Source organism: Echiichthys vipera (assembly GCF_963691815.1).
Source record: "Echiichthys vipera genome assembly, chromosome: 8".
In the NCBI taxonomy this organism is placed as follows: Eukaryota; Metazoa; Chordata; class Actinopteri; order Perciformes; family Trachinidae; genus Echiichthys; species Echiichthys vipera.
In genome coordinates this window covers 6,146,248-6,167,800 of record NC_139833.1, presented here as the reverse complement: position 1 = coordinate 6,167,800, position 21,553 = coordinate 6,146,248, and the positions used below count along the sequence as shown (strand labels likewise).

The window sequence follows — 21,553 nt, the reverse complement described above, 5'->3', positions numbered from 1 at the left end:
TTACAGCTATATCTATGGCCCAATTTAACATTTCACAGCCCTAGTATGTATTTAATTAGTCTATTTAATATTAAAGCAAATTACATTACATAGTCCTAATGTTAAAGGCCTCTGTTGGCATTATATAAGAGCAACATAAAAATAAAACTTATAGTGTATGATAAAGCAAAAATAACAATTTTATTAAACAATATTAAAATTCATGCAGAAAATGCAAATGCTTAATGTAAAAGCAAATTGTTACGTACAACCCAGTTCATGAGGGGAAGCAGCATAATACCAGTTGTTGTTGATACAAATAAAGTTATTTACTACTAAATAAGACAAACTGCAGATAAATGGGGCCCTCTGCTGTTTAAAACAAAAAACTAACATAAATAAAATACATGAAATAATATTTACGATTAAATAATAGTGGTAAAAATCACTTTGAATAAAAAACAATGGAGGTGCATTCTTATTTCTAATGTACAACCCAACTCAAACCACTAGATGTCAGCACTTCTCTCTCTCCCTCTCTCTGTCGGACTGCACTCAGGTTTAATTGAATGCCTGATGAACACATGCGTTCATGCCCCCCCCCCTCGCTATGTGACTCTCTGCCATCCCCCTCCTCTCTCTCTCACAGCCAAAATAATTTAATGCTGACTTCTCAAAGTGATGTCCGTCAGTATGCCTATCTCAGCATAGCAGCCCTGAAGCCTGACACATGAGAGAGAGAGAGAGCGGGGGGAGGTAGAGGGAGTGAGAGAGGGGAAGAGAGAGGAGGGGGGAGGATGAAAAAAACCCTCAACTTTCTCTGGTTTCAGGCTGTGCCTTGCCGAGGGGCTTCAGCACTGCGCTTCTGTGAAGGTAGGTGTGAGGCTGCTTCCTTCTGTCTCTCTGCTCTGTGTGTGTGTTTGTGTGTTTTGGGGGTGTTCCTGCTGGCAAGTTGGGGAGATCTACATTATAATCTTTCTCTCTGGGTTGCCTGTTTGAGGGGGGCTCCATTTCCTTGAACCTGGCCCTGCTGTGTGAGGCTATTTGTGTGTGAGATGGGACAAAGCTGCAGGATGATTGGAGGACATTGAGGGAGTTGTTGTCCAAAAATCAGATGCTACCGTGCAGAGGTTTTGGTGACCTGTTCAACTGGATTTAATTTGATTTTAATGCTGACACGAGTTTCCAGGCTGAACCTCTCCACTTGTGTCACTCTAGTCTGTGGGAGGCTTCTGCAGAGGGTCAGCGGAAAACTGAAATACTGTCGCTCAAATGAAGCTATCAGTATGGCATGTGGAGGGGTTAAGCCATCCAATAGCTGTTCATCGCTGTGCCGATAATTCACCACAGGGGATTTAGAGATGTTGTCTTAGTGAGCTGCAGAGTTTTGGAAACCGGGAAGGAGGGTTAAGTTTGCCCGTCCAGTTAAGAACCATTAGTGTGTGACATCTGTCACTGGATTTAATTGTCTTTTAGGGACTGATACCTTAAGTGTGGTGAAAGATGAAGTGGGCACCTTGCTCTTCATGTATATGTGACCTCACTGCACATTCAGCTCAGTTTCAGTGTCTTTTTCGATTGAAATACACCTCCAAAACAGTTCCACTCTTTGCTTCTTTATGGATATCTGCACCAGTGCGCTGCAGCAGTTCCATATTGTCTGACTTTGTTTACTAAATTAATCTTTTAAACTTGTGTTTTTGGACTAAATTGAGCCATGTAGCTCTCCGGGCCTCAAAATGGTGTTCCAATACAGCCTTAAAGGAGCAACCCAAGCTGGGGAGGATTGACACGGCTGGAAGTAGCTGACTTGTGAAGCTAAAATTAAGCTGAGAGCAGATTTGGAATGTTACACTTGGGCGGTAAGACGTGAAGGAGTCGACCTGCGGATGGTGACAAATCTTCTAAGCTGTCGGTGGCAGAATGGCAACTTGCACCCTGGTTATTTAAAATAAAACTCCTGCCACCATTTAGGGATAAAACCATTAAAGGTTTATTGATAAACTGCAGTAAAACAACTTCACCTGCTTCCAGTGAGAAAGGAATAAAGTCTGATAAGGTCAGAGCTTCAGCAATGCTTGTAGTACACAGAGCAACTTTATTGTCTGACTTACACTTTTCAGCTTGTGGCCTTCATTAGGGACTAATAAAGTTGTTCCATGTTTTGCGAGTGTTGCTGGATTTTATTGCACTTTTAGAAACTCACCGTAAGTTGGCAACAGTCTCTCAGAAGCAGCAGCAGCAACATGGGTTTATTTTGCTTCAATAAAAACATGGCAGCCTACTAAGTAGTCTGAAGTGTGGTCATATTTTGATTTTTATAAGAGTAACTGAGGGGAAATGAATCAAAGATGGTCACCCTGTCTGCAGAACATGCAGAAGGAGAATCCCTGAGAAAGCCTGTGTTATAATTTCAATGTTAATGCAGACAAAAATGTGTACAGACCTTCTAATTTTAAATATAAAATTTGGTGTTTATCAGTACTTTTCGAACACATTCAGAAGATTTTAACAATACCATGATAATGTGATAACTGTGATCATTTTGTTCACTGTTATTGTGATGTGAGGTTTTCACTGTTTCATCGCTACTACTCATTACACACAAAAAAAAACCCTGTACCCAACAAAGAAACAAAGATCAGTGAAACTGAGAGTAATGACCTCAAAGTTTATTTTCTGCTCCAGTAAAGACAAATGCCCCGGCACAGAAGGGGGCTGTAAATCCTTCTGCAGCATTTATGAGTTTATAACCTTTGTCACTGTGAAATCTAAACCCTTGTAATGGTCTTTGACTTATAAAACGCTCAGCGACTCCTCACTGCTGCTTGCCTCAATGCACTTATTTTTTGATATAGACGTTATTGGAGCTCCTTAATGGACGAGGACGATGGGAAATTATACGAGCTCACATACGTCTTACTGCACAAAATTCCAAAATAAGTGCCCCCTTCCCCCATCACAACATCCATCCATCTCTGCCACTGTCGGTGTTGTCTTCAGATGACTCCATGAAAATTTACTGAATTAGACTGAAGCGCCAGCCGGGGATACTTGAACCGCTGAGACCAAAGTGCATCAAACCTCACAGATGGTTGGAGATGGAAGGACAGAATGGTTGCAGCAATCGAGGCTGTTGGAGCTGTTGGAGGAAATGTTTGCTCCATGAGATTTCTGACATGTTGACTGAAATCGATGATAATGGAACCCAGTTACACTGTACAAACCTAAGGTACAGTCACATCACAGTTCCCAATACTGTCCACCTCCTATTTACTTCTATTAAATCCTGCGCGGCAGACCGATTGATGCCTTTCCTGTTTTGGTGACTGGCAGGTCAGAGTTCACTTGTGTGACCAAGACTTTGAACAAATAGACATGATCACTTTATATAATGCCGTTCATCACGATGTTTAGATCAAGCGTCACTCTCACAGATTTACAATATTTTATAGTTATTCATCACCCACATTGGAACTGTGGCATCACATCCTGTTTCGGAGCTAAGTGCAGGCAGGGTCATTATTTAACAGAATATTAAAGTGACTACACCATTTTAATCTGTCAACCGGCATGCAGCAGGGCACCGTCACATTAGGACATCAACTCCTTTAAAAAGGCCCTGTGAACCTAACCGAAAGGAGTTTTCATTTCTTCTGGTTAATAAGACTTGCTCAGTTTAAATGTCTAGGACTCATTCACAGCTCTGTTAGTCTTGAATTGCTAAACTAGCTTATCATTTTGGTATAGAGGGGAAAACGCTCTGACTTGGAGCTAAGCAGACGGTGCACTTGCAAAATAGATATAGACCCTGACACCCGGCCATAGCCAGATTTCAAGCTTTCTCCCAAAACGGTACATCTGGTAAGACAGACTACTACTGCGTATATAATGTGACTCACTGGATGTAGACTCTTGGGATGAAGCTTGCCAATGGCCGACTTATTCTATCTGTGCTATTTTGCAAGGGCACATCGTTGCTGCATCCTGGGCGTAACGTCCCCAAGATACTTGGGATTCTCACCAATCTATTATTGAATCTTTTATTTCCTCCTCTTTTATGAGTGAAGAGCAATGAACAAACATTAACATAGGTTTTTGATATATGCATGAACCAAACTTAGTTGTTGCATTGTTTTGGTTGTATAGTAGTGATTGGCTGTTGACAACTGATGAAGGAATCGTTATTAGTTTGTGCCCTACCTATACATTTATTGGATTCAGATTTATAGATCTAGCATCAGGTGGATTTTCCCATGGGATGATATGCTACTGAAGTCCGTTCTCAGTTCTTCTTCTTAAATCAAGCTGCTAGTTGGATTTTCTGTCCCCTCGTTGTCGCAAATAGTTTAATAATGACATTTATCTCAGAAGAATGCTAATTGGTTACGGTAATGATGACAAATTCTGTTCTGACTTGCTAAGAAGAAGCCACATGTAGAAAGTGACTCCTGGAGCTTAATTTAATCTCTCTAAAGAGATTCTGTATAAGAATCTGCAGGCAACAGGACAATTTCTGTTTGTAGTCAGAGTAGTATTTACTAATCATGTTTGAGCTGGCTTTGGTTGATTGGATTCATATTTAAAACCAGGCTCAGCTAATGTGACGGCTATCATAAAGACAGCAACTGCAGGTGCAGGCGATGGTTGAAGTTTAAACTGGAAAAAGAAACGTCCAGAGCCAGCTGGCTGCGGCAGGTGACAGCCACCACTCCACGTTTGTTGTGGTTCATATAGAAATCCTGCTGGGACAGCTGGTGACAGATGCACATTCACAAACATGCAATCTGTTTCCAGTGTGGTCAAGGCTTCCTGCGGAACGTGCCAAATGAAATGTCAAAACAAATGAAAACACAATGTTGAGCCTGGCTGTGATCTGCCAGAGCTCTTTCAGTTTTTCTTTTCTATTCTCTGCACAATACTAGAAGAGGAGAGAAGAGTCGATGTGATATTTGTGTATTACTGTGTATGTCAAAGTATTTAGTTCCTTGACTGGCAGGCTGCGAGTACTCAGTTGTCTGAGCCCTCACACTTAGCTCAAGTGTCAGAAAACAGCCATGCATTAAATTCAACAATAAGCACGGCTCAAAGGCTTGACTGCAGGCAAATCACATGAGCCTTGTTTGGATGGAGCACTGGGTCACATTCACCTCTTAAGTCACAGAATGCTCTCTATGTGGAATACAGTAGAAAACACAAAGGTTTATGGTCTTCATTTTTAACTTTTTCATGCCTTTTCATAATTTAAAGAAAGAGTAGAACAAAATAGTTGCGTCAGTGAATCAGTTAGAAACCATTTAGGAATCCTAGAATGCTAGACAACCCTTTATTTATCATATACCCTGTGGTTTTATTCATATATATATATACGAACATTTTCATATAAATTACATAATTTGATTAGGGCTGCCCCCGCCCAGTGGTCGTCATTGAGAGCGATTAGTTGACTTATCGCCACCTACATATATATATCCCCCTCCCCAAGTATAGCCTCAGCGACTGAAAAACATAATTCAACATAATTAATAATCTTTTTTTTTACAAGTGTGTAAAAAGTCCTATATGTCCCCCTGTTAATGACACTGGCAAGGTATTTCAGATTCAAATTCAGATTCTGTCAGAAGACGAGCAACAGGCAAAGTTTTTGTTGCAAAGTTGCAAAGACAGTGAGAAAGTGTCACAACTTCCTGTATCTGGCCCTTCAAATTAAAAGCCCTCCAGCCTTCAGTCGCATAGATTTTCACTTCATTTTGACAAGAAATGGCTCCAGATGTTTTTTGTTTTTTTCCCCCGCAATCATTGGACTAATGAAACAGACGCCTTGAGGTAAGACCATTTTACCACCACTTACCCACATTAAACTAATCCCGTCCGAATTGGGCTTGGGTAGATTTATCCTCCCCATGGTCCGCTGAGCTGCAGCCTCCTTCCCTTCAACCCTCAAAATCTCCTCCATCCTCGTCGGCACTCGGCTCTGTGATCCTGTGTTTGTGTCATTGGCTTTATGCATTTGAGCCACGCAGCGTTGGCGAGTGAGCTGCTGGGCGTACAGGAGCATGTTTAAACAGGTGTTTTTATCAACTTAATTATCTAGAGAGAACCGAACTTGCATGCTCTTTTCATATCTGTAGCAAGCTTTGCATTTCTGTAGATGCGATGTGATGTTTAATCGAGCAAATCTTACTTAATCAGATCAGTCAATCAGAAAAAGGAAGAAAAACTTGAGCCTCTTGTGGTTTTACTGTATATTTATTATATTACATCTGTCACTTTTGGCTTGTAATTGTCTTTAATAGTTTATATTTTCACTTCTTTTTTGTCTAATGATGATATATGTGCTTATTTCTGTCCTCCCGCTGCTGCAACAACTAAATATTATCTTATTTCAATCTAAATTAAACAACAATTAACAATTTAGTCTTAGCCATGCTGTCAAGTAGTGATAGACCGATACATCAGCCGGCCGATAATATTGGCCGATTTTAACGTCCACAGGCAGATTTGTGTTGCTAAAGACGCCTTTTTTTGATTTCAATACATTTTTCTTTTATTTAAATTGAGACTCGTAACATTTGTTATCATTGTGTAATGTTTATGGTGTAAACTGTTGGCTCAAGAAGTCCGTATCGGTCATCGGCTAAGGCTGATGAAAAAGAAAAACGGCATCGGCCCTAAAAAATCCATATCGGCTACTGTCAAGCCTCATAAGCGACACGGTATATTGTTGTGCTTGACGGTATTCAGGCTGTTCGTTCAAAAACTACAAAAAGTAATTCACTGCAATTTGTATGTAATCCACGTATTTGTAGTAGTTTGTTCCCGTCAGTACTAAAACAAACCACGACATTTTTTTCTCATCTTAAAAAGTTCTTTAATGCCAAAACACCTGAATACCTACTGTTCGCTGTTTCAGTGTTAAATAGAACGTCTTATTTTGTAAGACATCAAACGAATGTTTTGTATTTTGTAATTTAAGGTTTGTCTAAGGAGAAAAGTTTGCACACACACACACACACACCACCACACACACACACACACACACACACACACACACACACACACACACACACACACACACACACACACACACACACACACACACCCTAGTTGTCATTGTTTCATCAGCCATATGGTGTTTAACAATCTCCAGCCATATGGTGTGTGTTTGTGTGTCCTCTCTAATAAAGTGTAATCTGATCCGTGACTCCAACCAAACAGGCGTTGCCTTGAGAAGAACAAGGTTATGGTCAAATAGATTGTGTGTCACTGGAGCAAAGTCTTATATCTCCATGGCAACCAAGCTTGTGTTGTCAAGGAGACCTGGTCATTTGACTGCGGTTTGCCAGGACAGTTTACGGCCTTGACTTTACATAGACACACTTCCATGACTATGGCAGAGATTAGAACGTTTGTTTTAGCACCGCATGGTCAATACCAGTAACTCACTGACAGCTATATCGGAAATTTCAACCTATACTTTTGTTTTGGAACATTAACCATTCAAGGTCAATGCTTAACCTTTATCATATAACCATCACCATTCAAGGTCAATGCTTAACCTTTATCATATAACCATCACCATTCAAGGTCAATGCTTAACCTTTATCATATAACCATCACCATTCAAGGTCAATGCTTAACCTTTATCATATAACCATCACCATTCAAGGTCAATGCTTAACCTTTATCATATAACCATCACCATTCAAGGTCAATGCTTAACCTTTATCATATAACCATCACCATTCAAGGTCAATGCTTAACCTTTATCATATAACCATCACCATTCAAGGTCAATGCTTAACCTTTATCATATAACCATCACCATTCAAGGTCAATGCTTAACCTTTATCATATAACCATCACCATTCAAGGTCAATGCTTAACCTTTATCATATAACCATCACCATTCAAGGTCAATGCTTAACCTTTATCATATAACCATCACCATTCAAGGTCAATGCTTAACCTTTACCATATAACCTTAACCATTCAAGGTCAATGCTTAACCTTTATCATATAACCATCACCATTCAAGGTCAATGCTTAACCTTTATCATATAACCATCACCATTCAAGGTCAATGCTTAACCTTTACCATATAACCATCACCATTCAAGGTCAATGCTTAACCTTTACCATATAACCTTAACCATTCATGGTCAAAGCTTAACATGAACCGTATAACTTTAACCATTTGAGGTCAGTGTCTGTCCTCAACCATCTAACCGTAACTATCTTGTAGGAGTTTTGCATGTCTTTTGTTACCATCAAGACACGACCACCTTGTTATTGGACTAATAGACTTCTATGTAGTTTGAGAATAGTATTGATGCATTTCCTGCCAGTAAAAGTACGTAAGTTGATAATGGCCTTTGTAACTGAATAACCCTCTGATTAATCCCTGAGCATTAATGTGATAATATACGTACGCATAAAGCTGCCTGCTGTAAAATACATGAACTCTTGTTGCCATCACAGATAACACATGGCATTGGTTCCCAACATTATACACTGGCTGAATGAAACCACATTCTGTGACCTGAGCTGCGATGGGTTTTCTTCTGTGGCCAAGTTGGGGTGGAATTTGGACGGAAAATAAAAACACTGGACCTCACAAACCTGATAGCTGCATTACTCATAGTTTGACCCAAAGTTATCGTTGTGTGACTGTTCTTCCTAGTTCCAAAACCCTGCTGTGTTGTTTGAACCTGCTGCTCTTTGCTGTATTAGAGACGGCTTGTCGGTTCTGCGTTTTCATCACTGGCTGCAGATATATTTCGGGTGTGTCCACTCCACTACTGTATGAACAAGTGTACACCAGTGATAAATAAGGGATTGCACTTTCCACCCCTCTCCCTCTCTCCATTCTGCTATTCTTAGTTGCTGTGTGGTGAGCTAAGGGTTTAGAGTTACAAAGACTTCGCTCTCTCTCTTTCTCTCTCTCTCTCTGTCTTTCACTTTCTCCACCTCGCTCTACCTCTTCGCCTTTCAAACAGCCGGGCTTCAGTGGGTGGTTATTCACCATGTGATGTGTTAGGGTGAAAATCAAGCTTATAAAAGCATGTGTCCTGGAAGCTGCTGCAGCATATTTATACAGACTCTGCCCTCCTGAGTATTGCAGTTTCATTATTGGAAATGCATCTATTATTATCATCATCACTTTATTGAAGCTCTCTGGATAAGGTAGCCGATATGCCCATGAAACAGTTTGGCGAGGACAGTGGTACTCCAGGGGGGTCCCCCCAGGTAAAATAAGGACAGAGTAATTTCTAATTTAGTCAAAATAGTTTGAAAGCCTGGGGTACCCTGACGTCCTAAGGGTTAAGGTCAATTCAATCAAAACAGTCACAGTTAAGGATTTATTTTTTCGCAACCACAACATCATAACATTTTTTCATGTTTCATATCAGCACGGTCAATAGTGCACTGCAATACTGTTCAGATAGTAGGGCTGCATTCAACGTTTATTTTCATTATCTATTAATCTGACGTTAATTTTCTCAATTATTCGATTAGTTGATTTTGTCCATAAAATAACTTCTGTGTCTGTCTTTTGTGTGTTTCTCAAAGCTCAAGGTGACGTCTTCAAATGTCTTGTTGTTGTGAAATGTTTTCATATTTAAGAAGGGGAAAACAGAGAATTTGTAAATGTTTTCTTCAAAAAAATGATTTAAAATGATCCATGTATTTAATCTAATTGTTGCTAATTCATTTCATAGCTGACAGCTAATTGATTCATAGATTAATCAACGAATCCTTGCAGTTCTAAAGCATAGGCTGCGATACAATATGACCTGAACACCATGAGAATATACAGCACAGCAAAATAGTGTTTAGACACAATATGATGCTCCAGCTGGGAGGAGGCCTCGAGGAAGACCCAGGTCTAGATGGAGAGATTATATCTCCACACTGGCCTGGGAACGCCTCGGGATCCCCCAGTTAGAGCTGGTTAATGTGGCCCGGGAAAGGGAAGTTTGGGGTCCCCTGCTAAAGCTGCTGTCTCCGCGACCTGACCCCGGATAAGTGGCTGAAGATGAGATGAGATGAATACAATGTGGTACATTACTGTTACAATAAGGATACAATATAAAACTAAAAAATAAGTTTTTATACTTTAACATTCAATATGATGTGCAATATGATCCGAAACTACATGACACTGTACAACAGGATGCTATATGATACCATGTAACTTTAAACACAGATGCGTTGCTGAGGTTGGGCTACAGATTCAGTTTAATCCTACAGCTCTTGATGAGCAGAGGACACAAAGAGAAAAACAAACTCTAATTTTCTCAATCCTCTCTCTTCCCTTTTCCCACAGTGCCTTCTCGCCCAGGGTCGTACAGCGGTGTGTATGAGTGAGTGTGTGTGTGTGTATGTGAGCCAGAACCTCAGGAGCCATGTCGGACCCAAGGGACATCGACGAGGATGCTATCCTCAAGGGCCTCAGTGCCGCGGAGCTGGATCAGCTGGAGTACGAGCTGCAGGAGATGGACCCCGAGGTACGGAGAAGCGCTTGATTTATCTTAAGCTGCCAGGCGACCGGCTTCTGATCTCTTTCTCCAATGCCAAAGGGCTTTGCTGGGCAGATCTGGTGCCTGAGGTTCACAAGTCCTGGAGGTCTTTACTCCCCCAGGGGGTTAATCAGTATTGTAGCTTGTTAACTGTCAGCAAAACAAAAACCTGCAGAACAAAAACGTAAAAAATGAGAGTTGCATTCAGTTCCACTTCAATGCAACACAAAGCAGCTGCAGTGAGCCCACGCAGTGATTAAATGTATTAAATGGAAGAAGTGAGCAGGAAGTCAACCGGGGCAAAAGATCAATTGAAGTGAAATCATGCGGCCCTCTCAACCAGTAAAAGCAAGTGTTGCCATAACAAAGTTTCCCAAATTAAAATGATAAAAGAAAATGCGTCAGGCAGGTGCAGCGGCTGTCTGAGCAACCCTCAGCCCTTCATGGTACACGATCGCCCACCCACGTGTTGTGTGAAACATGTCAACAGTTCTGGGTGAAAGGCTCAACGCTACATTAAAACAGCACTAAATGAAGTGTGCCTTTAAAAAGTTACCTGAAAATTATGGAAACTGCTTTATCTTTTATCATCGCTGCACGCGACAGGTCTCACTGAATACTCAGACCTTACAGTTGATACAATATTTGTTTTTTAAAGTGGTGCATCAAGCAAATTAAAGTTACAGTCCGTAATTGGATGAAAGTATTGTACTTGCTTTAAAAAAAATGTATAATACCTTGCTGTGTAAAACATGTAATTCACTCCGTCCATCCAGGCACTGACACAACACTGAATACATTCTCTTATCTTAATGCCACATGAACATAACACTTGATCTCTTGTTCTCCCAGAATGCCATGCTTCCCGCTGGCTTCCGGCAGCGTGACCAGACGAAGAAGGGCCCGACGGGTACATTTGACCGTGACGCCCTGCAGCAGCACTTGGAGAAGCAGGCCCTGGAAGACCCGGACAGGGAAGACCTGGTACCTTTCACTGGGGAGAAGAAAGGTGGGGTAGCAGGCGTCCTGTCCTCGATACACTGCCTCAAATTAATACATTTCCATTTTTTTATGCAACATTGAAAAACAGCTGAATAGCTCAGTTGCAAGGACCTGTGTGTGTGTGTGTGTGTGTGTGTGTGTGTGTGTGTGTGTGTGTGTGTGTGTGTGTGTGTGTGTGTGTGTGTGTGTGTGTGTGTGTGTGTGTGTGTGTGTGTGTGTGTGTGTGTGTGTGTGTGTGTGTGTGTGTGTGTGTGTGTGTGTGTGTGTGTGTGTGTGTGTGTGTGTGTGTGGAAAGACTTAAATCTCCACAGACTTGTTCCCTTGTACCTCAGACAGCTGTACAGTATTGTACTCTGCGACGCACCACTGCACAGCAGCCCAGGCTTTTAGTTTCAGGTCTGTGTGGGGTTTTAACAGCTCACCGAGTTTCTGGGCCATTTCCATCATCGTCCCACAGGCAGACATTTCCAGACCTACTTCACCAGGAAATCATTCGTACCTAGCTCTTGTGCATCTCATCTAATACAAAGAAACCAATAATACAACAGATATCCATGCCCTGTTTGATATTAGTTTGTGTTGTGGTTCTCAACTGAAATTGTGAAGATGAATGAGAAAAGCACAAAAGATAAGAAAGCACAATCTAGGCTCCAGTGGAAAAACATGGACTTTATTAGAGCTGGTCTACAAATGGTTGATAAGCCCCGGCTGACTCGTGTTTTGGAAAACATGATGTGAACAGAGCATTTACTGAAACAGACAAAAATACGAAAGAAACACCAATTAGATTTAATATCAGATTTAGATATCGGACTCTTTCTCGTTCTGTTTGACTGTTGATATCTGCTTGTTTCCCTTCTTTCTTCTTCCCTTGTTCAGATTGTACTTTTTTTCTGTCTGGTTTAATCTCTTAACTCATCAATTCTTGCTTTTTATTCTTCTTTTCCATCCCCAGGAAAATCCTTTGTGCCCAAGGAAGCACCAGGGATCCCTGCGCATGAGCAGGTGGAACTGGAGCCAGAGCTGGAGGAGGCTCTGAAGAACGCAACTGACGCAGAGATGTGTGATATTGCAGGTTAGACGATCATTATTTCTATTACTTTTCTGTTTCTCTATGACAACTATCATCCATCCATCCATCCTCGGCTGTATCATTGTTAATTAGTTCCATGTGCTTTTTGTGCTATGAAATGTCAAAATATCTGCTGTGAAAAAGCTCTTTTCTTTCTGTGAGGTCATCTGTTTGTCCTCATGCAGCAGGTGCGTTGTGAATTTAAATGACGTCAAAAACCCTTCACTGTCATTGAAAACAATTACAAAAAGGCCCCCCATGCTGCTAAAATGCATTCTGTGTATCATCACGTAGGCTCCGACCCACATAGTTGTCCTATACAGACCCGGTTATCTCTCTGCTGTTAGCTTTATATTGTTTCTTCAACACTGAGACACCTCTGTAGTCCCTGGCTGACAGACATGGCCAGACATGCGATGGGGTCCAATTCCCCACGCTCAGCAACACAGAAATAAATAAGCCTGGCCCCCAGCCAGAGGAAGGGTGGAGTGAACATTGAGATGGTAGGGGCAAAGATACTGTATCTGTTTAAAACAGACCAGTGGGAAGCTGCTGTGTTCACAGATAGACAAGCTAACATGTTTTTCATGTTTCCTGAAGCTCAAAGTTGTTTCACTGGAGCTTAGAAGCAACAGTGTGAGAGCTGATTCTCTCTGATTGTGGGAGTCAACTCATTAGTAACATGTTCACTGAGGTAATAAAACAAGTGAGAAGAAGCCTCATTTTCTCATTGACTTCTATCCAATCAGACTTCTAGTTGGAGCCAGTGGAGTCGCCCCCTGCTGGACATTAGAGAGAATGCAGCTTTAAGGCACTTCACCTTTTGGCTTCACTTTTCAAGACCGGAAAAAACGTCCATTATTCAATTTCCAACTCAATGAGAGTATTGTAAAACAGGTCTTGATTATGCACTTGGCTATATACATGAAATTGGGCTAAAGCTACATGTCCAAAGCCACAGCTTGACTTCTCATCAGTTGATAATGATCCATAAACTCAGACTCAGTCTCACCACCATTTCCCTGGTTACCTTACATACTCTTATGTACCTGTATTTTCAGTATGTTTCCACTTTGAATATCACATCAGGACTAACGTGTAACACTAACGCTGGTTAGGTGAACATTCATTGGGCTCCTAAATGTAGTAAAGAGCAGACAGAGCTAACATTAGCCCAAACTCAATGTTAGCATCCAGGTGCAGCTTTCACACAATGGGGAAATACAGTACTCCACAGTGGATATGCTAGTTGTAGCTTTTCTAATATAACCTAGTTAGTTCGTTATTGGAACAGACAAATGCATCGTCCAGTCCATTACTTGCTCGTGTATTTCTGGTTTTGTAAACGTCCACCATTTTAAATGCCGAGCATAACCCATGCAGTTTGGCATGTGGAGAACCCCAAACCTCCAAAGTATTGTTATTGAAAAATAACTAAATAAAGATGAAGGGCAAGATTTCTGGGTCAGGTACGTCAGAGAAGAGCTGCATAGTTAAGAAAAAGATGGAGTAGTTTTAAAATATAACTGATATAGGCGGATACAGTTAGTCATAATCTGTTAAAGAGCCTCTGTAACTAACCCCTGTAAGTTACAGAAGCAGTATTAGACAGCCTATTTTCTCAGAAATTAGTCAATTGTATTGTAAAACGTGTTGTCTTTATTGAGGTCACACCTCTGACAGGCCAAACAAAGAGGCAGGCATCCGGAAAGACAGAGCGGGGGAACCAGGGAGACGGACGTTTTAACCCTGGATGGCGTCCAGATGAGGATTAAACCCCAGTTAGCCTGTGTCAGTCTTTTGTTGGGGCTTTTTGGCAAACCAACTAAAGGGGCGATGAAAATCTGTGCTGACCCGCTTCATGAGCTCAGAGAGAGAGAGAGAGAGGTCCAACAACAAGCCACCCCGGTGACTTAATTTCCATGTTTTTATTTACATCACCATGTTGCTATAATGAGCTTTTCAGTTACTGCAGTCTGGTTTGTGCTGTGAAGCTACCGTGGGTTATTCTCAGGGTCATACCGGATAACGAGGGGGTGTTTATTGAGCGCGCAGCTGTCTCTCCGGCCTCCCTCTCCTCACAAGGCCCTTCCCATGGTCCCCCACACCGGGTCAGGAGGCTGGGAAGGTGGAGTGAGGGAGGAGGGGAGGGGGGTTGCTGTCACAGTGTGTGACACAGTTTGGCAGGTTACAAGTCAGACGCTCTGCCTCCTGCTGGTCATAGACAGTTACAGCAGGAGAACAAAATTGTCACTATTAGCAGAGAAGGTTTTACACTTTCATCATTCATTCTGGTCTAAAAATATTATTCTTTATGTAAAGATTCCCACATAGTCACTTAATCCCCTAAACGATGAAACTACAGTGCCCACAAGTTCAAATATATCACTGACTGGCAGACAAATCCACCTTTGTGGTTTGCCTTGGAGGTTTCTCTCTTTAGAAGGAAGTTGTCTAAGACTCCAGCAGCGTTCTCCTTTCCTTAGTGTGTTGTATTTTAACACTGGCTCAGTATTGGCTAGAAGAACACTGAGAAGGTTCGAGACCTACCCCGACACCCTGAAACCTGTGTAATAACAGTGTGGTACGTCACTTCCTCGGGACCTCTGTGAGATTAGAACCGGAGAGTTTCCTGCAGAGCTCAGGCAACAACATCATTATCTCGTCAAACACACACACACACAGAGTAAAGCCACACCTACCTGGGCCTCTTCTTGTTTCGGTCTCAGAACTGGATCTGAAATTTTAAAATAAAATTATTTGTAAATGCAGCAATGAATTTGTGCTGGGGGGTTCCAGTGCAGGGACAGTATCACGATCAGGACACTGAGTTTGATCTCATTCAGATGTCACAGATATTTTTGTGTCCTTGAAAACGCTTGAATATTAATGTTCTGCTTTCCAGGTTGCCTGAAAATGCTTGAAATTGTGTCCGAATTTCATTCACAACAAAAAGCTATAAAATAGAAATATAATTTAATTTCTTATCCTTCTGGTATTACGAAACAATGTTGGTGTTTATAGCTTAATACCATCTCTTTTAATGTATTTTAATGGAAAAGATAAAGGTGAAAGTATCATTGTCAATAGCTATGTGTAAATATGTAATTTACCACAGCAGTTAGGCACCGGAAAAGCTTGAAAATGGACCTTGAAAGTGCTTGAAAAGTGCTTGAAGTTGACCTTGGGGTAAAAAGGTGTAAGAGCCGTGTGTTTGTCTCATATTCATAGCGATTGTTTTCCTGCACCTGCAGCTATCCTGGGCATGTACACGCTGATGAGCAACAAGCAGTACTACGATGCTCTGGGCACCACAGGCACCATCGCCAACACAGAGGGCATCAACAGTACGTATCAAGTCATTTCATCAACACTTTTATCTTTGTCTTCATCTCATCATATTTTACAAGCTAACATCGAAAGTCATAACAGTAAGTGACTATAAGTAAATGTCCGGTCAGATTCGTAGATATGGTCTTCTTTGAACCATCAAGTTGCTTGTTTTAGACTGTATTCTAATCTATTATAGATCTACCACAGCTGTTCAGACAAAATCAAACACTGATGGGTTTGAAATGAAATCCGTGCCTTAATTGTGCCGAACAGGAGCTGATTGGAGTCCCTGCACAGTATATAAACTACATGCAGAGTAAAAAAACAAAAAAGAGGTCAAAGGCTGCAACATGATAAAGTAGTTCTTACCTTTGACATTATGAGTGTGCCCTTTAAATGAGGGAAGTTTCAAAGAGGACGATTTCTTAAAGTTCCTTTGTTGGACATCATAATCATTTTGAATGAAGCGTTAAAGTCGATCCCTACGCCTCTGTGGAGCCTAAGCTGTGATGTCGTGTCTCCCCCAGGTGTGGTGAAAGCAGATCCGTTCAAAATCTTCCCAGATGAGCTGCCCAACCCCACCAACGTGGAGGAAACCCTTGAGAGGATCCACAACAACGACAGCAGCCTGACTGAAGTCAACCTCAACAACATCAAGGTCAGCTCAACGGGAAAACACTCTGATCTTTACAGGTTTCTGGGAAGGATCAGAAGAATTGCTTTCATTCATCAGAAATACAAATGTCAGCTTCTGCAGCAAAGTAAACCACGCAGCGGAACTTTGCACTCTTCACCAAATTGACATATTTTTTTACACTACACCAGATGCTTTTCCTTATCAACAAATAAAAAATCTATAAAGCTCTCCTGTGTGTGCTGCAGGACATTCCCATCCCAACACTGAAAGAGATCTTTGAGGCGATGAAGGGAAACTCTCTCGTGGAGTCCCTGAGCATCGCTGCGACCCGTAGCAACGACCCCGTGGCCTTTGTGAGTACAATACTGATAAAAGACGACAGCTGACAAATGCTTTGTGTTTTCTGTTGTTATAGTTTTAATTTTGTTGATGTGGAAAAAATGCTATTGCGTTCTCTTGGAGCCACTGATGTCATAGGTAGATATTTAAACCTGGCAAGCAGACACTTTCCTGCATTTCTCCATGTCAGTTCCCTCATGCGTGGCGTCGACAGTACTCCATCCAGACGTTTCTATCAGTTAATCCGGGGCTGGGACGCAGGGGCAGCGGGCTCAGCAAAGTATTTCAGACATCCCTCTCCCCAGGAACGTTTTTCAGCTCTTCCTGGGGAACCCCGAGGCATTCCCAGGCCAGACGAGATGTATAATCCCTCCTATAGGTCTACCCCGGGGCCTCTTACTAGTTAAACATACTTAGAAAACTTTTAATAAGAGGTGCACAGGAGGCTTCCTGATCAGAACCCTGAACCCCCTCAAACCCTTTAACCATGAAGGGGCAGCGGCTCCACTCCAAGCTCCCTCTGGTTTGTCTGAGCTCCTCGTGTGGACCGCGTGTATCTGAGATCTCACTACCCCGGAGCGATTGATTGACTGGTAAATCGTGAGCTTTGCCTTCTGGCTACGTTCCCTCTTCATCACAGCGTCGTGTGCGGACGCTGCATCACTGCTGACGATGCACCAAACCGCCTGTTGTGAAAAAGTGTTGTTTGCTTTGGGCAGAAGTTTTTGTTTTTTTAAAATGGAATCTTTGTTCTTTCTTATCATTGTTGCTACCAAACACATTTTATCATAAGTTTACCATCGCCTTTATTATTTTCTGCATTTTGTGTATTTTGAAATCACAATAACTGTGAATTGTTTTATGGTGGAGGATTCAAATGAGCCCTGTGAGGTGTTTTTCCTCTTCCTGAACAGTTTGTCATTTGTCATTTTTTGATATTTCCATGTACGTTTTTAAATTGTGCAAACAACAAAATGAAAATGAATGAAATTAATAACTCACCCCCAACCCAGAGGGAGCGATTCACCTTTTTACAGCACAGAACCACAGACTCAGACTTGGAGGCACTGACTCTCATCCCAACTGCTTCACACTTGGCTGCGAACTGAATCATAAAACCCAAATAAATATTAACTTGTGGTGCAATCGTGTTTCAGATAAAAACACTTTAAATGTAATAATGTGTGTACATGTATTTGTGTGTGTGTGTACCAGGCATGTGCTGAGATGCTGCAGGAGAACACCAGCTTGCAGAGTCTTAACGTCGAGTCCAACTTCATCACTTCAGACGGCATGATGGCGATCATCAAAGCTATGGCCAACAACGCCACGCTGGTGGAGCTCAAGATCGACAACCAGGTCTGAGACACACGACTGCGGATGCACAGTGTAGTACTGTGAATCCCGCCGCATTGAAACATCAGGAATAAATACAGAAAGATAACACTCGTTACTTGTAACCCTGTACAGAGGCAGAAGCTGGGAGACTCAGTTGAGATGGAGATCGCCTCCATGTTGGAGAACAACTCCAGCATCCTCAAATTCGGCTACCACTTCACCCAGCAGGGTCCCCGCGCCAGAGCTGCCATGGCCATCACACGAAACAACGACATGAGTGAGAAACGCTCAGCAAAGCATTCGAAATGTCCATGTAGAACAGTGGTGTCAAACTCCAGCTCACAGTGGGACAAATCTAAAAACTGGGACAAAGTTGCGGGCCAAATTTAATATTTAAAAAAAAAAGACTGCAAATGTGCATGTGTTCCCTTCTCTCCAGATGTGTAACTTTGAACCTTTTCCAGTGCAGGTCCTTGTTCTTGTCGTGGTGTTTCTTGTGTTTGATTCTTTGGTTACAGCCACGGTGGCTCTGCAGACGAGACAAACAGCTCTTACCTTCAGACACAGATCATCTGCCTCCCACCGCTGCTGAAAGCTCCTGTTTTCCATCTTTCTTTTGGTCGTTTTTGGGGAGGGGTTGATTAAGTGTGTCTGCAGACACTGGTAGCATGGATGCTCATGTTTGTTAACAGAAAGGTAGACGTGTATGAGCTTTATACTCACGGGCCAGCTCTCACAGAACCATGATATGATCTTGCGGGCCAAATATAATTACACCGCGGGCCAGATTTGGCCCACGGGCCTGAGTCTGACACCCCTGATGTAGAATTATGGGAAGATTTGGAGTATATATTTAATATTTAAGATGTAGTGGGCAATCGAACTGTGCTTTTAATGTCGACTTAAATACAGATTTGTAACCTTCATTTTAGAGTTATTAAATGTATCTTTAGAAACCATCTTTTTACTGTTATCTTGTGTCATATCTCATCTTTCCTCTCTCCACAGTTCGCCAGCAGAGATTAAGATGAAAACGACAAGGAGCAAACAGAAGATGAACCACTGCAGACGGACTGCCACAGACAGTCCCACGCCAGCTTCATCGACGTGGAGCGCCAGAGCTGAACAAATCCTCCCAAATGAAGCTCGGTAGTCGTGCACGGTGCAACCCCACCTAACACCCATGTCCTACCATTTCATTTCATTTACCGCAGCCGGCTTTTTTTTTTGTAGACTGCTGAATTCATCATAAAGGCACGTGTAGGTCACAAGCAAAATGTGAAGTGTCTTTTTTTTTGTGCTTTTTAGTTTGTGCATCGCCAACATCATCCCAAACAAAAAGGTCAGCTCTTTTCATCCATGCAAACATTTTCACTGTGGTGCAAACAAACTGTAAATACTTTAAATAAAATATATATTCAAGTATTTTTCGTAAATGTTTGGCAAGTTTAATTTTATTGTTCCTACACGTTATCTGGACATCGCATATTTATATCGGTTACCTGAAAACCAGTCATCACAAATATTAGTTTAACGCACCAAAGAGGTGAGTGCTTCGGTGCATTCTGAATATCTACGGGTGAAACTGGACAGACGTGAACGTAGAGTGTTGAACACTTCTGCAGAATACTGTGGATCTTTGAATATGGAGTTTATTAAGTGATGATTTCTCCCCAAAGATTGACACGTGCTGCAGCGTTATAGGGATATACCCTTCGTGTAAACAATCACGACTTTAATCCCTTAAAGTCTCTCCTGATCCTATGACTTCCCTCTCGCACCCGAGCTATTTTTACCCCCAAACTCTGATGGGAAACGTAACCTAGTCCATCGGGCTTGAGTTACCTTCGTCCAAATATAAGATCTCGAAAGAGGGTCGCACCCGCGTGCACCCACAGAGATTTATGAACAGAAACAGCTGCTAACCTCTGAGGATTTTGACAGCATTGCTGGAGTTCCTACACGACCTCCCGTCATTTCTTGCACCTATTTCCTCATTTTGTTAATGCGCTCGGACTTAATGTCAAGTTTGACATCGGCACCGAGTGAATAATCCGAAAGCTGATTTTATACAAGGGTGACATTTTAAAATCCATGCTTCGCTGACATTTGGCTCCTTAAAGTCAATGCAGTCTATTCGAGGTCTCTCTCCCCTTTGATCGTCGTTGCAGTAAAAGGTATTTTTGCGATGCTGGGTGCCATTCATGCTGTGACGGACGTATTCACCATAGTGTGTTCTGTTTATTTTCCACAGTAGCGTCAGGACTGTACGAGTTGTACGACTGAAATGGCAGACGTGATATTAAAGGTCATCAGAAGGCAAACGTTGATTTTACAGGTGTTTACGTGTCACACAGCCAATTCTCCACAAGTGAGAGAGATCTTGAACATATGAAGTGCCTCCCCGTGTGGGGGTGACGCTCTGAGCACCACTATAAGGAACTGGCGTGCCATTGAAACATATTAGCGGTGTCATCAGAAACTAACCCATGCTAAGTCCTTCTGCTCCCTCCTACTGACCCTGGCGGTGCTGAGAGGGGCACTGGACAAACACCCTGGGAAGAATGCTAACCAGTGGCTTCACTACCCAGATTAGCACCAGTGTAGCCTATTTACTGCTGAGTCATAGTAAAGCTGACTGAGGATTAGTCCATCCACAAAGATGGAAGTCAACTGAAAGGGGTAAATCAGACAAAGGGAGAGGAAAATAGTCTCTTTCTGTAGGTTATACGCTGAAACGTGTTTGTTCAGTGTTCAGTCCTGCTCCTCAGATCCATAAAGAAGACCGATTACGCTGATGTTGATAGGGTTCCCACTCTTTTCTGCAGATCATTTCACATTTTATAAATCTTTACATTTCCAGTGATGATCTAGCTGCCATGAAAGACGACTGTGGCTTGTGGGAGAGTGGGTCGTTCTCCATTCGAGAGATTGGTGGTTAGATCCCCACCTCCCCTGGTCTACATGTCGAAGTGTCCTTGGGCAAGACACTGAACCCCGAATTGCTCCCCGTGCTGCGCATGGGTGTGTAAATGTGGTGTGAATGGTTAGATTAGATGGTCTGTAGATGTCCACTGCCATCGGTGTGAATGTCTGTGTGAATGGGTGAATGTGACAAACACTGAAAGCGCCTTGAGTAGTCAGAAGACTAGAATGGCGCTATATAAGTACAAGTCCATTTACCATTTTACCAAGTCCAAAGACAGGGATTGCGACATAGACTGATATGTTCTTCTCTGTGGACGTCTAATTTAAAGGACGTACAGTTGAATCTCTAATGTTTAGATTTAATGACAAACTTAATTTTATTAGTATAACCAAGTTACAATG

The 21,553-nt window shown here is 42.0% G+C and overlaps 1 protein-coding gene across 1 annotated transcript; it reads left to right on the top strand.

The window, feature by feature from the left end:
• Window positions 1–723: 723 nt before the first annotated feature.
• tmod4 (tropomodulin 4 (muscle)) lies at window positions 724–19,650 on the top strand. Its single transcript, XM_083918240.1, has 10 exons — window positions 724–852; window positions 10,310–10,490; window positions 11,355–11,511; window positions 12,460–12,579; window positions 15,831–15,923; window positions 16,437–16,567; window positions 16,792–16,899; window positions 18,101–18,244; window positions 18,356–18,500; window positions 19,232–19,650. The coding sequence occupies exons 2-10, from the start codon at window positions 10,389–10,391 to the stop codon at window positions 19,252–19,254; spliced, it is 1,023 nt and encodes a 340-aa protein (XP_083774366.1). The 5' UTR covers window positions 724–852; window positions 10,310–10,388; the 3' UTR covers window positions 19,255–19,650.
• The last annotated feature ends 1,903 nt before the right edge of the window (window positions 19,651–21,553 follow it).